The sequence below is a fragment of the Genypterus blacodes genome, unplaced genomic scaffold (assembly GCF_046128005.1).
Source record: "Genypterus blacodes isolate CSIRO-AG114 ecotype Tasmania unplaced genomic scaffold, CSIRO-AGI_Gbla_v1 ptg000348l_1, whole genome shotgun sequence".
NCBI lineage: Eukaryota > Metazoa > Chordata > Actinopteri > Ophidiiformes > Ophidiidae > Genypterus > Genypterus blacodes.
The window spans coordinates 569,098-586,508 of record NW_027467132.1 but is presented as its reverse complement, the minus strand read 5'-3'; the positions used below and the strand labels follow the sequence as shown (position 1 = coordinate 586,508).

At 43.9% G+C, this 17,411-nt stretch overlaps 2 protein-coding genes across 3 annotated transcripts; both read right to left on the bottom strand.

Moving 5' to 3' along the window:
- Positions 1-6,354: 6,354 nt before the first annotated feature.
- Positions 6,355-9,889, bottom strand: LOC142988804 (uncharacterized). Of its 2 annotated transcripts, none has more exons than XM_076138081.1 (2): positions 9,388-9,889; positions 6,355-8,956 (listed from the first exon to the last, which is right to left on the bottom strand). In XM_076138081.1, the coding sequence occupies exon 2, from the start codon at positions 8,809-8,811 to the stop codon at positions 7,114-7,116; it is 1,698 nt and encodes a 565-aa protein (XP_075994196.1). In that variant the 5' UTR covers positions 8,812-8,956; positions 9,388-9,889; the 3' UTR covers positions 6,355-7,113. The 2 variants fall into 2 exon arrangements, with proteins under 2 accessions (XP_075994196.1, XP_075994195.1); XM_076138080.1 differs by having other exon boundaries at positions 6,355-8,813; positions 9,388-9,888.
- Positions 9,890-12,092: 2,203 nt separating this feature from the next.
- On the bottom strand, positions 12,093-17,407 carry garem (GRB2 associated, regulator of MAPK1). The gene is made up of 6 exons (XM_076138079.1): positions 17,042-17,407; positions 15,551-15,691; positions 15,320-15,450; positions 13,751-14,953; positions 13,488-13,642; positions 12,093-13,398 (listed from the first exon to the last, which is right to left on the bottom strand). Exons 1-6 carry the CDS (start codon positions 17,160-17,162, stop codon positions 12,549-12,551), a joined length of 2,601 nt encoding a protein of 866 aa, XP_075994194.1. The 5' UTR covers positions 17,163-17,407; the 3' UTR covers positions 12,093-12,548.
- Positions 17,408-17,411: the final 4 nt, after the last annotated feature.

The following is a 17,411-nucleotide window of genomic DNA, read 5'->3' as shown; positions in this document are numbered from 1 at the left end:
TGGTGGAGTTAGAACTCACTTAATACAATAACATAGTTCATAAATTGACACATAGTGTGGTAATATTAGCAAGAAATATTGTACATGTCATATTTTCAAGCATCTCATCTATTTAAGGGACTCATCTATTGACTTTACATTTACTCATGTTATAATCCTGCATTACATCACTTGCTGCTCTTTGCCTCAGATATAACGACCAAACCTCCACATCCTTATCTACTACAGAATTCTTGCACATTCAATATTTTTTGGCAATTTGACGCTCACTTCAACAATATAATAAGACAAAGCATGACAAGCACTGACATCTAATAATGCAGCTCTGCGATTTAACAGAGGTTTTGAGCTGTTTGACCTAGGCCTACTAGGTTGAGGATGCCTTTTAAATCCTAGGACCGTCCTAGAATTTCCCTCTTCAGCTCCGTCCCATAAGTCTCTAAGGTCTTCTCGCAGCGCTCTCCATATTGTGGGTACTTGCACTCACACATCGCTATGAATTCAGTCGGCACAACGCACCTGCCACTCCTACAGTTTGTTTTGGCGCAGGGATTCACTCCCATAATCTCCTCATCACTTTTAATTAAGACAATAAAGGATTTGTGACCAATGCTTCCCGCCTTTTGCTCTCTTTCCTCTGGGGATGAGAGAAAGAGAGCAGAGAAAATGTACTTTAACAAATTGGATCTCCAAACACTACACACTACTGCTGCTGCTTGATGCTCAGGAGATGTGTTGAAAGCCTTTCGGGGACGGTGAATACATGAGAGTCGTTCATTGAAATATCAATGCATCTATTCTCAGACAAAAACAAAACAGAGATAGTTCAAAAATTAAAGACATGCCTCTACCTAGACAGGGCCATGAATCTGGCAACAAACAGGCTAACTTGGAGCCAATAGGCTGTGTTACCTTATTACTACATTACGATCATTTGGCAGACGCTTTTATCCAAAGCGACTTACATTACATTTATTACCACCCTTCGCAGAGGGGGGAGCAATTGAGGGTTCGGTGCCTTGCTCAGGGGCACCTCGGCAGGGACTCGAACCGGCAACCCTCCGGTTCTTAAGCGGAAGCTCTGCCCACTCGACTACTGCCTACTATTACAATTATATAACACACGACAGCCTGTCCGTCATAAAGTTAGATAAGCTATGTAACTGCTATCTTACCTGAACAATACAGTATGTTGTACATGAACTAGCGTGAACTATTGAATTGACTTGCAGACAGTTACAGTTGCTTCGTCTTTTACATGATGCAAATGTTTTCTCTTTGTAAAGGAATGGGGATAACACTATAGGTAATTTACTGACTGTACATCTATTTGATTGAGTCAATCGAGCACTTTGCATTGCAGCTTGCACACACTGATAGTTACCTCTGTTTTTCGGCACGATGCAAATGTTTTATCTTATCTTTTTACTAACATTGGACGTGCGTGGGTGTGTTTGTGTGAAGTTGCAACAGTCAGTCCAGGCCTTGACTGAGATCCAAGACTTCCTACTGTTCATCAAAGTAGAGGGTGAGTGAAGCAGCTCCATGCTACACAGAGCTCACAGCTCAGACAAAGTTCCGGTCGTATTCTCACAATATGAGTCAGCTTGTATATTAGGCCTTAGATGCCTTAGATGCATTGGATGCATTAGAAATGTGAAGTGACGAGATTATACAGTATGTTGCCATTAAAAATAAGGAATACTGCCTTCTCCTGCTTTGTTTTGACTTGTAAATTGTTATGTTGTGATTATAATTCCATGCTTTCCTTGATCTTAGAGCATTTGGTGTAGGTAGGTAAGAATATTGTATGATGTTGTATCACCCACTCCGTCCTGCCTCTTTTATTCATCAGTGTCTCTGACCTCCCTCAAGATGCTGATCAGATTAAGAACTGACCGCTACCCTGATGTCAAAGTGGATCCAGTGAACGTATGTAAGTTCATATATCAGATTAATGTCCTTTTTTATTGCCTTTGTTTGTAAGGAGACATGGACAGCACTGCCATTAAAATGGGAATTTTTATTAACTTAAGCCACTCTCAAAATAGCACAGAAGCTCAAAGCAGCAAAGCATCTAAATGTTTTAAATCTGTATCAGTTAAGCAATGATGACAGAAAACACAAAGCCGAGGTTACATTACATCAATAAGTAAGTCAATCTTTATCAATACATTTGAGTCAGTAGATTCTCATGTACTCACATTGCAGATTAGATCACATGGTTAGAATAGTGATAGTTGCATATACTGTATGTTTCTTAGGTCCAAAGCATGTTTATATTTCTCATATCCAATAGTGCATTTTGCTTACAGAGTTATACTTAATGCTACCACACATTATAAACATTTAAGAATGTAATTAAATCAGATCCAATTCCTTCCAAACTCACTTTAGCAACTGATGGTAGAATTAGAACTCACTTCATGCAATAGCATAGTTCACAAATTGCCAAATAGTGTACATATTTGCAAGAAGCATTTCATCTCTTAAAGGGACATTATGTTACATTTACTCATGTCATAATCCTGTATTACGTTTGGTTCTTTACAGTAGAAAACCTCACAATCTGACCAAACCTCCTCATCCTAACCACAGACTTCTTGCACATTCAATATTTTGCAATTTCAGGTTGATTTCCTGAATATAATGAGACAAAGCTGTATGAGAGCTTAAACGAATGCTAAGAGTGCCGATCACTGACATTCAATTACTCAGCTCTGAGATCGAACCAATCTCTTGGGTGCTGGACCTACTTCTATGAGGTCGACGGCGGTCCAGGATTTTAGGAGGTCCATTAGGATTTGGGTTGTTCTCTTGGCTCCCAACTTCCCTCTTCAGCTCCGTCCCATAAGTCTCTAAGGTCTTCTCGCAGCGCTCTCCATATTGTGGGTAATTGCACTCACACATCGCTATGAATTCAGTCGGCACAATGCACTTGCCATTCCCACAGTTTGTTTTGATGCAGGGATCCACTCCCATAATCTCCTCATCACTTTTAATTAAGACAATAAAGGATTTGTGACCAATGCTTCCCCTCCTTCCGCATTTCCCTACATAAACGCTTGAGGTTTGAATTGCTTCCACATTGTCAGGCTCCTCAGTGGTACCTTGCCTACCTTCATGCTTAAAGGAATGCACTGCTGTGTATGTCTGAGATAGTCTTTTCTCATTAACAGTTTCCTGACATTCCATAAGTTTCTGTTCTACATCAGAACAAACCCATTTGCGGTTCAGTGAACAACTTTCAATGGCTTTTTTAACAGCTGCAGCCATAGTGTGAGTCCCTTTGGGCTGTTTGGCTACAGCCACTGTAACTATTCCTCTCTCCACCTTGATAAACCCTCTCAACACATGACTCTTTTGAAATGTTGGTCTCTGCTCTGAGAAGAAAGTTGTATATGCAACAACCAGCCAATCATAGCGGTTATATTTTTCTGTCAAAAATTCCAAAACTTTTTTTTCTATTTCAGAGCGTACGTTGTCGTCATCATCAATTAACTCAATAATGTCTCTTTCTATGTGAGCAGCATTGTGAGATACGCAGCGCTGGTGTGATTTGGCCAAAGCCAAGGCAGACTGATTTGCAATATTACGTCCACTGACAACTCTGGCATCAGTGTTTGCACCCTTGAGTTTGTCGTACATTTCATTGAGGTAATTTCCCTTGAACATCAGTTGATTCAAATACAAAAAATGTTCTGTAATTTCCTTTTCATCACATCCTAATTTATTAGCCAGAAGGTCTCCTAGGTTTTCAGTGATAGATGTTGGTTTAGCTGTCAGGAATCGGTGCAGAAGCAAGGTGCTATCTTCACACTGGCTGTAATAGGTGAAGAATTTGTTTTTCAGGCTCTCCTTTTCTGTGCTGCTTGTTTTGAGGCCACGCTCTAGCTCAATGTATTTCAACCAGGATATTTCAATGTTGCTCACTGGTTTTTGGTAGGCACCAGCAGCCCAGGTTTCCCATCTTGTACCAATTTTAAGGGTGTCAAGCTTAACATTGGCGAGTTGAACATCGCTGATCACTCCATCCACCTTGTCTTTTACGGGAAACGCTTCCAGTATAGCATTGATGCCTCCAGAAAGGGCTCCCCCTGCAAATGGCACACTTGTTAAACCGGTGCTCAAGAAGTGGCCACATCCGTGACCTAATGCTTTGCATGTATCAGCTGCCTTTTTTTGCTTCTCCTGTTCTTCAGACGTGGGATTGTTGTCGTTAACGCTGAAGACGGGGAGGCAGCAGGACGCCAACAGCAGGATCAGCAGGCGCAGAGATGCCATGTCTAACAAAACAACACATGATCATCGCAATCACTTCAGTCCAGTCATTGTCCATCCTGAACATTGCGGCCACAGCACTGCCTCTTTCCATCTCTTCCTGCTCTCCCTACACCCAATTATTGCGATCTGATGTGTTGAGACACTTAAGGAAGAAAGGAAAAATATGCTTTGTCATAGCCCACAAGGAACAGGACTGAGCATCAACGCTTTAGTCCCATTTCCTAAAGCCCCAAATATAGCATGTAGAGGCTGCTTACCTGAAGACAGAGATGTTCTTGTATTAGTGGGTCGGAAGCCTGGCAGGTTGGTCAGGAGCGTGCTGGTTTTCTAGGAGAGACTATCTCATCTGTAGGCTCATCACTCACAGGCACCTGATTTTATAGGAAGGTTTCAGCCCCTCCTGTACTTGATAGTCAAAACCTTTCCATTAGTTTTTTGCCAGGTAAGTCAGAGAGGCGGAGCATGGCCTTCTACATGGCCTTCTATGGTTATTTGAGGCTTCTCATTTGCAGTGTTTCTGTAAATGAGAATAATTCACCAATAGCAGATATTTCACCTTTTGTAGTCAAAGTTTGTCACCCGATGTTAAGGTTATGTTCAACTTTTGGCCTCACTCTTTGTTTAACATTTTGCTCCCAGTACAGAGTTTGATGTGATGAAAAGAAATGGTAATAGAACTTTGACTAATGAACCAAGTAGTACTAAGTACTAAGTATCGGTGTCTGACATACAGTATCTCTTGCATTGTCACTAACCCGTATGGTTTGTATCATATTTTGTACAATCCTTCGTTTGCAGCTCTTCTGTTCATCTCCAGTGGCTCCCTGGGGCTTTGACAAAGAATTGTATGGAAATGTTTGGAAATTTATAGCTTATACACAACATTTTAAAAAGAAAATTTAAAATTGCCGCAGCTAAAATGTGCGTCATAGCCTACATCTACTGCTCGGTGCCTTTTCCTCTGGGGATGAGAGAAAGAGAGCAGAGAAAATGTACTTTAACAAATTGGATCTCCAAACACTACACACTACTGCTGCTGCTTGATGCTCAGGACTCGGGAGATGTGTTGAAAGCCTTTCGGGGACGGTGAATACATGAGTCGTTCATTGAAATATCAATGCATCTATTCTCAGACAAAAACGAAACGGAGATAGTTCAAAAATTAAAGACATGCCTCTACCTAGACAGGGCCATGAATCTGGCAACAAACAGGCTAACTTGGAGCTAATAGGCTGTCTTACCTTATTACTATTACAATTATATAACACACGACAGCCTGTCCGTAATAAAGTTAGATAAGCTATGTAACTGCTATCTTAACTGAACAATACAGTATGTTGTACATGGACTAGGGTGAACTATTGAATTGCCTTGCAGACAGTTACAGTTGCTTCGTCTTTTACATGATGCAAATGTTTTCTCTTTGTAAAGGAATGGGGATAACACTATAGGTAATTTACTGACTGTACATCTATTTGATTGAGTCAATCGAGCACTTTGCATTGCAGCTTGCACACACTGATAGTTACCTCTGTTTTTCGGCACGATGCAAATGTTTTATCTTATCTTTTTACTAACATTGGACGTGCATGGGTGTGTTTGTGTGGAGTTGCAACTGTCAGTCCAGGCCTTGACTGAGATCCAAGACTTCCTACTGTTCATCAAAGTAGAGGGTGAGTGAAGCAGCTCCATGCTACACAGAGCTCACAGCTCAGACAAAGTTCCGGTCGTAATCTCACAATATGAGTCAGCTTGTATATTAGGCCTTAGATGCATTAGAAATGTGAAGTGACGAGATTATACAGTATGTTGCCATTAAAAATAAGGAATACTGCCTTCTCCTGCTTTGTTTTGACTTGTAAATTGTTATGTTGTGATTATAATTCCATGCTTTCCTTGATCTTAGAGCATTTGGTGTAGGTAGGTAAGAATATTGTATGATGTTGTATCACCCACTCCGTCCTGCCTCTTTTATTCATCAGTGTCTCTGACCTCCCTCAAGATGCTGATCAGATTAAGAACTGACCGCTACCCTGATGTCAAAGTGGATCCAGTGAACGTATGTAAGTTCATATATCAGATTAATGTCCTTTTTTATTGCCTTTGTTTGTAAGGAGACATGGACAGCACTGCCATTAAAATGGGAATTTTATTAACTTAAGCCACTCTCAAAATAGCACAGAAGCTCAAAGCAGCAAAGCATCTAAATGTTTTAAATCTGTATCAGTTAAGCAATGATGACAGAAAACACAAAGCCGAGGTTACATTACATCAATAAGTAAGTCAATCTGTATCAATACATTTGAGTCAGTAGATTCTCATGTACTCACATTGCAGATTAGATCACATGGTTAGAATAGTGATAGTTGCATATATGTTTCTTAGGTCCAAAGCATGTTTATATTTCTCATATCCAATAGTGCATTTTGCTTACAGAGTTATACTTAATGCTACCACACATTATAAACATTTAAGAATGTAATTAAATCAGATCCAATTCCTTCCAAACTCACTTTAGCAACTGATGGTAGAATTAGAACTCACTTCATGCAATAGCATAGTTCACAAATTGCCAAATAGTGTACATATTTGTAAAGCATTTCATCTCTTAAAGGGACATTACGTTACATTTACTCATGTCATAATCCTGCATTACGTTTGGTTCTTTACAGTAGAAAACCTCACAATCTGACCAAACCTCCTCATCCTAACCACAGACTTCTTGCACATTCAATATTTTGCAATTTCAGGTTGATTTCGTGAATATAATGAGACAAAGCTGTATGAGAGCTTAAACGAATGCAAAGAGTGCCGATCACTGACATTCAATTACTCAGCTCTGAGATCGAACCAATCTCTTTGGCTGCTGAACCTACGTCCATGTTTTCGACGGTTGTCCGCGATTTTAAGAGTTCCATGAGGATTTGGGTTGTTTAAATTTGTCTCTCTGGGTTGAGGATGGTTTGATCTAGATGTACTAGGTTGAGGCTGCTTGTTTTGGTTGTTTGACCGGGACACATCAGGGTTAGGGGGTAACTCTTGGCTACTCCCAACTTCCCTCTTCAGCTCCGTCCCATAAGTCTCTAAGGTCTTCTCGCAGCGCTCTCCATATTGTGGGTACTTGCACTCACACATCGCTATGAATTTAGTCGGCTCAACGCACTTGCCACTCCCACAGTTTGTTTTGGTGCAGGGATTCACTCCCATAATCTCCTCATCACTTTTGATTAAGACAATAAAATATCTGCGCCCAATGCCCTCCACCTTTCCACATTTCCCTACATAAACATTTGGGGTTTGAGGTGGTTCCACATTGTCAGGCTCCTCTTTTGGTGCTTCCTTAGCGTTGGTGGCACCTTGCCTATTTTTCTTCACAAAGGTATGCACTGCTGTGTATGTCTCAGATAGTCTTTTGCCATGAACGCTTTCCTGACATTCCATAAGTTTTGGTTCTACATCAGAACAAAATGATTTCTCTCTCAGTGAACAACTTTCAATGGCTTTTTTAACAGCTGCAGCCATAGTGTGAGTCCCTTTGGGCTGTTTGGCTACAGCCACTGTAACTATTCCTCTCTCCACCTTGATAAACCCTCTCACCACATGCTTTTTTAGAGATTTTGGTCTCTGCTTTGAGAAGAAAGTTGTAAATGCAGCAACCAGCCAATCATAGCGGTTATATTTTTCTGTCAAAAATGCCAAAACTTTTTTTTCTATTTCAGAGCGTACGTTGTCGTCATCAATTAACTCAATAATGTCTCTTTCTATGTGAGCAGCATTGTGAGATACGCAGCGCTGGTGTGATTTGGCCAAAGCCAAGGCAGACTGGGATGCAATATTACGTCCACTGACAACTCTGGCATCAGTGTTTGCACCCTTGAGTTTGTCGTACATTTCATTGAGGTAATTTCCCTTGAACATCAGTTGATTCAAATACAAAAAATGTTCTGTAATTTCCTTTTCATCACATCCTAATTTATTAGCCAGAAGGTCTCCTAGGTTTTCAGTGATAGATGTTGGTTTAGCTGTCAGGAATCGGTGCAGAAGCAAGGTGCTATCTTCACACTGGCTGTAATAGGTGAAGAATTTGTTTTTCAGGCTCTCCTTTTCTGTGCTGCTTGTTTTGAGGCCGCGCTCTAGCTCAATGTATTTCAACCAGGATATTTCAATGTTGCTCACTGGTTTTTGGTAGGCACCAGCAGCCCAGGTTTCCCATCTTGTACCAATTTTAAGGGTGTCAAGCTTAACATTGGCGAGTTGAACATCGCTGCTCACTCCATCCACCTTGTCTTTTACGGGATACGCTTCCTGTATAGCATTGATGCCTCCAGAAAGGGCTCCCCCTGCAAATGGCACACTTGTTAAACCGGTGCTCAAGCAGCGTCCACATGCTTGACCGAATGCTTTGCATGTATCAGCTGCCTTTTTTTGCTTCTCCTGTTCTTCAGACGTGGGATTGTTGTCGTTAACGCTGAAGACGGGGAGGCAGCAGGACGCCAACAGCAGGATCAGCAGGCGCAGAGATGCCATGTCTAACAAAACAGCACATGATCATCACAATCACTTCAGTCCAGTCATTGTCAATTACTGAATGTTGCGGTCACACTGCCTCTTTCCATCTCTCCCTTCTATCCCTGTCTTGGGACAATTGATATCTTGGAGGCACCTGTATTTACTGTAAAAGAGGGTGTGGGTTAGGGTTAGAACAGGAAGACATGGAAAATAAGCATAGCTATAGCCCACAGGGAACAGGATTGAGCATCAACGCTTTTGTTTTGATGCACTCTTCCCTTTAAACTTCTGCGTTTCTTTCATTAGGTCAGAAAGGATGCTGGGAGGTTTCGGTGCTACTTGCATGACTATTCGGCATGTGCTCATCAAATTTTGGATGTCAGAATTTCCCACCATCGATGCCAAATCCCTGGTATGATTCATCAATGTTGCCGTGAAAAAAAAACTTGTTTGGTTACTTTGCAGCACGGACAGTTGGGCAAGATCACACAGATGATGCATCTAGAATCTGCTTCTGCTTTGCGGGTCAGTGAGAGTTTTCTGTCATATCAGAACAATCACACTTAGACAATAAAGCATGTGGAGGCAGCTTACCTGAGGCAGAGGCGTTTTCATATAGAGGGTCAGAAGCTTGGCAGGTTGGCTTGGCGGTCAGCAGATGTGTTGGGTTGGGATGCTGATCAGGAGCTGGCTGGGGCCCTGGAGAGATTATCTCCTCTGTAAGCTCATCACCCACAGCCGCCTGATTTTAAAGGAAGCTCTCAGCCCCTCCTATACTTCAAGATCAAACCATTTGCATCCAAATTTGGCCTTGTAGAGTCAGAGAGGGGGAGTGAAGCCTTCTACAGTTAGACAAAAGGAGGTGGATCCTGACGTAAAGGCATCCTTTGGGATCATCTAAAGTCAGAATTAGAAGGATCTGAAGGTTTCTCAAGGCCTGACCTCTCTTGTTTGCTCCCTTTCTCTCAATGTCTGTCTATGACAATAATTCACCAATAGCAGATTTTTCACCAATATTAAGGTTATGTTGATGTTTTGGCCTCACCCTTTGTTGAACGTTTTCCTCCCAGTACAGAGTTTGATGTGGTGAGATGGTAATTGAACCTTGACAAGTCGCAGTGTCCGACATTGCTCTTGTATTGTCACTAACTTGTTTGTATGTCATCATATTTTCATAGATCTACAATCCTTCATATATAAAACTATATTTAGTTTAGGGGCCACTCTATAACTTCATGCAACCTTTATAGGAATGCATGTATGTAGTGTACAATAAAGTGGTTGAGGAAAGTGTGTGATTGGAAATAAGAAACGGTTTGATTGTTCAGATTTTTGAAAATGTATTTCAATTGATATCAACTAAACAGAAATTCTTTGTTTATTTAGTATTATCAGATCCATCCATCTTCTATGCCCATTCATCCGATGCCATTGCTGAAGCAGGAACTCATGCCAGGGTATGTATTGTGCAAGAGGTGTAGTACACGCGTACACAACAACATTCTCAGCCTGATCTATTTGCCCAATGATCTACCCTGGGTGTGTTTCGAGCGGGGGAACCACAAAAGCAGAAGTGAGTTGTTGTTGTTGTTGAAATGTTCACCTGCTTGCTGTAACACAGGAAGCAGTTGCTGCAATCAGCCACAAGGCAGAAGTGAGGGTGCAGTAAGTGGTTCCAGAGAACAGTGCATGATGCATAAATAGTTTTTTTCTGCAGCAAGTCATGGTTCACTAACTCCATTACTTCCATATTTGGAGTATTTGACGTTTGAAATTAAGGGCCTCAGTCATTGTCAATCAATAATAAGCTTTGGTGGAGACATTTGAGTTGGATCCTCCTTGTGATGGAAAAGGCGTCCAACAGAAATAAGACATTGCTTGGTAAATATGATTTCCTGGAGCATTTGAGATGATCCATGTTTGTAGTGGAGTTGGATTCAGCAGATCATCGGTTTTGTCCTTAAAGGTGAAGATCACACACAGGATTCAGATGATGCCTGGACAGCTACTTTTCCATTTACTATGGAACTATTTTTGACGATTATTCCCAAATGCATATTTTTCTCAAATTAAAGATTGATTATAATTTCATCCTGTTTATCTCTGTATCAAACTGTAACACAGGAAGCAGTAGCTGCAATTAGCCACAGCCAGGCAGAAGTGACGGTGCAGTGACACGCCAGGTTTTGTGCGATTAGATGAAAGAATTGTGTGCCTCGCAACAAATACTGTCCCTATTTGCAAGGTGAAGTTATGCTTAAGATATTTGTAAAGCTCAACACGAGTTTGACATTTCATATGAGCAGTTCTAGAAACCACAGGCATCAGTTAATCCATTTTAATAGATATTACAACCAAAGAAAGGAAGAGTTACAGTAAGATGCCAGTTATCCATACATCGCCAATGCTTTCACGTTGACAAATACGACTGCAAACACTTCATCAACCCAGTGACCTCATTTTTAGTCCCACAGCGATTCATGTAGGCCTCGATTTAAGTACTGATGTATAAATGGGGGTGGGATTTGTTCACAGTTTACAACTCAAAATGATTCAAGTACAGTTGCTGGTTGACTTTGGCATGCAGGATTTAAGTGTAGACCAAACAGAATTGATGCGTAATGCTCCAATTACCTCTAATGCTCCTTCTAATATAACGTAGCTTTGTCGTTTCTCTCGCTCCATGGTGTCTCTGTGGTGCCATGGCGCTTGCATAGGACACTGATCTCCATTTAATACGGGGGACATAACACTTATTATTATTATGAATCTTACTCTGGGTCACTGGCCTCTGTAGTGTGACTGAGGCTGCATGAATTGTTAAATCATTCAAAAACAGATCATTGAACAAAGTCCTTTTCCTTCTAAACAAAACAAACTTCAACATTAATCGTTTCCTTTAAAAACAAATTAGTATTTGCACTTACATTAAAAAAAGTAAATATCAAGTAAAACATGTAACAACACACGGTAGAGAGGGGGGGGGGGGGGGATTGTCAGACACAATCAATGTCTGAGAATTCATCTGTATCTTTTACATTAATCTCAACAAGTGCCTACAATTTGCACAAGTCGGTTAACTCTGAATCAAGACTTAAGACACAGGTGTTTGGTACCAGTATTTAACATTTTCAGCTGGATGGCCCTAAAGAAAAGCAGATTCTTCTCCTGGACTGAAGTCTAATATTATTTTAAGGTCTCTGGGTGAAGGCGTAGAAACACTTCAGTTGTTTCTTGCATTATAGGACACTTCATATATAAAACATGGACAAAGGAGACGTACCGTTTTGTTCCCCCCCCCCCCCCCATGTAGTGCATTCACTCGTCTTTTATAGGTTTATACTTTTAACAACCGTAACTGAGATTAACTAAGAGACTGAAAATTGCCAAAGTGCTTGATGCGTAAATAGTTTTTTCTCTCTGCAGAAAGTCACGGTTCACTAACTCCATTACTTCCATATCTGAAGGATTTGGCCTTTGAGATTGTAGCGCCTCAGTCGTCGGTCATTGTGGTTGAATAATAACCTTTGGTGGAGACGTTTGAGTTGGGATTGAAAAGGCTGTGCATGATGAGTACTAAGGAGCTGACGTGAAAGTGCCCAACCATTCAGTGGGCTGAGAAATTTTGCTCGACCTCCTTCTCCCACAATGTAGTAACAAGAAAACAAAGTGGATACAAAACACTTTGTGTGCATAGCATATGTACTGAAGGCATGACTCTGCTTTAGAACATTTAGTGTCACATACTGTTAGTTTTAGATTTTAGGTCTCCACCCGTTCATGAACTGCACGAGCTTCTTCACCTGCAGCTTCGTTAGCTTGAAGTCCTCCGACAGAATCTCCTCCGTGAGCTGCAGGAGCAGATTCCCGTCGATCTTCTCCGACACGAAAAGAGAAACTAGATCGTCAGGCAGTCCGATAAACTTTAGAGATTTGGACACCTCTTCGATGGAGAGGCCGGCCAGGCTGGACGGAGGCTGCCACTGTGCGGGCGGAGAGTTAGGAGTTAGTGTGTTACAGTCGGGATCTATCTCTGTCGGGCCCTGCTGGTGTTGACTGAGGGGACGTGCGGCCGTTTCCTGCTTACTGTCGCGGCCCGACGGCAGAGACAGTACATCTGCGGCCCTGTTCCCCGCGCTGGTTTTTGGTGTTCTGGGCGGGAGGATGGGGCAGGACACAGACTGTTTGGTGTTACATTCTTCTATTGGCTTGTCTCTGTACATTTCTGAAGTGTAACTTGAGGACTTGGTGCAGAACTGATTGAGGGAGGCTTTCTGCAGTCTGAAGTCATCGGCGGCGTGCGTGTGCTCCCGCCCGTCAAAGTCCACCAGGCTGGACGTGCAGGTCTTGGGGGTGTTGGGGGATCTTTTTCGGGGGTAACTGTAGTAACTCCGACAGCTGGCAGGCAGGAATTCCTCTGCGCCTTGCGATTCGCCTCCGCTGAAGTTATTCGGCCAAGACAGCCTGAAGGACATCCCGTCCAAGGGCAGACTCCCACCGGGCAAACTGGCATTTGGTTCAGTGTTGTTGGATTGAGTCCAGCTGCAGGGGTAGCACACATGGCTTTGCTCTTGTGGGTCTGCCGTCTCACTCTCACATCCTCCGCTACAATGGAGAAATAAAAGCTTATTATTATTCATCTGTATTACATAGAAATGCTCTTATGAGTCACGCTTCTCCCCCCTGATTCTCACATGTTGTGGAGACCCGAGGAGTAGTAAGAGAGGGTCGGACTCGGAGAACGAGTCTCTTGCTGCCGCGGCTTGGACAGGATGGGCACGGACGGCATCTGCTTCAGACTTCGAGGTGGAATCGGCGGGGCGTTCAAAAGACGACACTCTTCCTTCACCTGGAGAAGACAAGAACCACCAGCAGGACAGTTTGACTCCGGTCAGACTCGTCCAGTTTTGACAACTGAAAACAAACGGTGTGCGAGCGGAAACGTTTAAATACTCACAGCTTCGGATTTGGGCGGGACCGGCGGCGGAGTGGGAGACGCGTTGGAGCTACTTCCTGCCCCGAGAGGACAAGAGACGGGGTAGGACAGAGCCGCCGGTGTAGCCACTCCGTTGTTGACGCCTCGGATTCCCTCGCTTGAAGACGGTTTGGGGATCTGGCGCCTCAGGTGATCCAACCACAGCTCCTCGTACGGAACGTCCGACTTAAGAGACGGTTGTGGGCTCGAATTGTCCAACAGCTCGGGGAAAAAGTGTTCGCTCTCTCCGGCGTCGGAGCTCACGCTGTCAGAGGGCAGGAGGGCCCAGTCGCCGCACAGAGTCATGCAGCCCTGCAAGTTGACCTCGCTGTTCCCGTGCAGGTTGCTGCCGTACACGCACACGGAGAGTCGGTGGAAGGACTGGGTGAGCTCCTCCCTGGCGTACGTCAAGGAGCTGGGGATCTGCATGTGGGCCGAACACCCGTTGGAGCCGCTGCCGCTGCTGCTCCCGCCGCTGCCGCAACTGCCGTTCCCGCTGCTTTTCTTAGGACTCTTGCCGTCCTCGTTCCAGTCGGTCCTCACGTCCCGGACGGCGCGGGAGTAGTCGTCGATGTCAAACTGCTCCTGGCAGAAGGAGAACCAGCGGTGCACCATGGTGTCGAGCCACAGTTCGCCCTGCAGCAGCTCTTCAGGGATGATGAACCTGGGCATGGCCATATGAAAGGGGAAATGGGTGGGGATGATTTTGTTGCTTCGCAGAACACAGCAGACGACCACCGTCTTGGTCTGAACGTTGACCAGTTTGTAGCGGTGGCCCTCGCGGATGAGATGGACGTCGTGCTGGTTGCGCGGCGGGCTGCCGGGCACCGTGACGTTGACCGGCAGCCTGGTTTTCTCCACGATGTTCCTGATGGTGTGCTCGCCGTCCTGCATCTGCAGCTCCAGCGGACTGCAGGTGCTGAAGCGGCCTTTGCACTGGAACGGCAGGCTGATGCTCTCGTTGGTGCGGTGGTTCATGCAGATCAGACACGGCATCTTCCCGCGGCCGATCTTGCTGATGGAGTTCAGCTTGCCGATCTTCTTGAAGATGGTGTTGAATCTGGATTTCTCCTTGGACGTCTTGGCGTAGAGGATCTCCGCCTGTCCCATCAGCGTCAGCTCGTCGCCCGTGCTCAGTGTAATGTTGTATACTTCAGTGTCTTCATTGCAGTCCCCCGAAGCCATCTGTGGAAAGATGACACGCTTTAAAATGTTCTCCACCTGAATTATTATGAAATAGTAAAAGCCAGACAAATTTCATTTCTTGGTTATAATCTTTATTTTACAATTAACATTTCCTTTGCTTTGGTCATACGCCACAGTTTAAGTTCTGTTTACACATCAGGCCGGAACAAAACCCTTCAAGTGACATTTAACTTGTTTGAATTCCCTCGCAGACAAACAAAGCGGTTTCCAGGATGTTACTCCCGTGTGGAGTTTACCTCTCCGGCCCACACACTCAAACTGTTTCAGCAGTGTCCCTGGATGAACGCCTGCTCACACGGCTCTGACCACAGCCACCGATCCTTCAGCCCAGCGTAAACCACATACCTTCACATTGAAGGTGATTTCCTCCATGACGTAAACCCTCTCAGGAAAGGCTTTGGCCACCTCCTCCACGCTGTTGAAGTACTGCACAGACTCCTTCACGTCCCTGTCCTGCTCCAGTAACTTAAACTGACCTGGAGGAGTAGAAGACAGAAATACCAGTCAACCAAAGAGTCAGGTTCACACACACACACACACACACACAGCTCCCAGGTGGCGGTGGCGGTTGCTCACCTTCATAGTGCACTGGGATCTCGATTTTGGGCCCGATGACGTAGTGGCCCTCCTCCAGACTGTGAGCAGTTATAGTTGTCCACTGACGGCAGGAATGAATCAAGAGGTAGTCGTTGTCTCGGAGGCCTTCGACCAACTGACCTGCGAGGGCAAAGACAACAGAAACCACTTAGAAACTCTAAACATGAACGTTATTCTCTGGGCTGCTTCCCCTTATCTCTGTTGTTACTGGTGTCTCTCTCTCTCTCTGTTGTTACTGGTGTCTCTCTCTCTCTGTTGTTACTGGTGTCTCTCTCTCTCTGTTGTTACTGGTGTCTCTCTCTCTCTGTTGTTACTGGTGTCTCTCTCTCTCTGTTGTTACTGGTGTCTCTCTCTCTCTCTGTTGTTACTGGTGTCTCTCTCTCTCTCTCTGTTGTTACTGGTGTCTCTCTCTCTCTCTGTTGTTACTGGCGTCGAGTTCAGGACGGGATTTAATCCCGTCTTGTACCTTGGACGGAATAGAGCTCACTGAGTGAAAACCAATCTGAACATTCTCTTCATTTGGCCCATGGATTTCATTTCATTTCTGATTTTGCGAGAGGCGAAAACAAAAAGTCAAGGCTAAGAGAAGACTTCCTCATTGTCCTCCAGTTAGTTGGGGGTTTGGAGCTCTAAATGCACTCAACAGGCAGATGTTGCGTAACGTCTGACATGCCAGTAAGACACTGAGGCAACAGTGCTGCTCAAAACAACTTAGGTCCAGTTACAATCTCCAGTTTAGACATTTGTGATTAAGTTTAAAAGATGACTACAACGTAAACAGACAAGGAAACAGAACTATAAAGTGTTTTAGGTGTTTAAGTGGAGCTGGTCTGAGTCTGTGGTGCTCTGCTGAAGGGTTGTGATGGTGGGAATGGAAGGAGCTGCTGTTTTAACACCAGGGTGCAAATTCTCCCACAGATGTTTGTCAGCTGGGTCGAGATCTGTGACCCCTGTGACCTCTGGATCTATCAGGAGAGGAGCCATTCATCATGGGGCTCCTATGATGACGCCACCTCCGCAACATAGCAGGTGTGTGTGTGTGAGAGAGGTAGTGAGTGTGTGTGAGAGAGAGTGAGTGTGCGTGTGTGACATAGGTTGTTGTACTTTAACAATCCAGACTACTGTGTATTGTGAAATTGCATACAAACTACATTATGTTCTAAAGGTAGCTGTTGTAAATGACATTAAATTACGTAAATGGCTGAAAGAGTTTAAGTTAAGTAAAGGAGGAGTTTGTTTAATGTTCATATAGGAGAAGATAAGAGAGAGGAGAGACGCAGGAGAACAACAACAGCTCACGGCAGCGTCACCAGGAGTTAAAGTCCATTTTAGGGGGGAAATTCTTCTTTCACGACAACAACAACAAAGCTGCGTTGTTTTATTAACTGCGGCTGTGTGTTTGCGTTAAATCCCGAGCTAGCACATTTAGCAGCTACCGAACTCTGGGCAGCGGCCCCAAAGGTTACTCACCGTTATCCAGCTTGACGATTTGTGGCAACCTGTACGCGCTGACGAGTTGATCCAATGGCAAAGACGTCGTGCTCCATGTAACATCTTTTAAATTGTTGTACAACATTGTTCCAAGGTCCATGTTGCTAGCTTATATGAGCTAACTAAAAAGCTAGCTAGGTGTAAACACGGTCACAAAAGACTACAAAAACCTAACCGACAGGGGAATACGTCTCCTCTCCATCTACAGCCTCATATTCGGTGCGTTTCTTGTTGATCGTAGCATAGTTTCCTTATCCTCTGCCTACGTATCATTGAAGTCTGTAGTGTCAAAATGTTGCAGAGCCATGTTTGTTTAGCAAGCGACATCTGCGTCAAGTTAGAGTGCATG

What these genes read in the sequence shown, in the direction of transcription:
- LOC142988804 (XM_076138081.1), bottom strand. Translation starts at nt 8,811, where the DNA reads ATGGCATCTCTGCGCCTGCTGATCCTGCTGTTGGCGTCCTGCTGCCTC.
- garem (XM_076138079.1), bottom strand. Translation starts at nt 17,162, where the DNA reads ATGGACCTTGGAACAATGTTGTACAACAATTTAAAAGATGTTACATGG. An exon ending in AATCGTCAAGCTGGATAACG is followed by an intron (nt 15,692 to 17,041) that starts GTGAGTAACCTT and finishes TTGCCCTCGCAG; the next exon opens with GTCAGTTGGTCGAAGGCCTC. An exon ending in TCCCGCCCAAATCCGAAGCT is followed by an intron (nt 13,643 to 13,750) that starts GTGAGTATTTAA and finishes TGTCTTCTCCAG; the next exon opens with GTGAAGGAAGAGTGTCGTCT.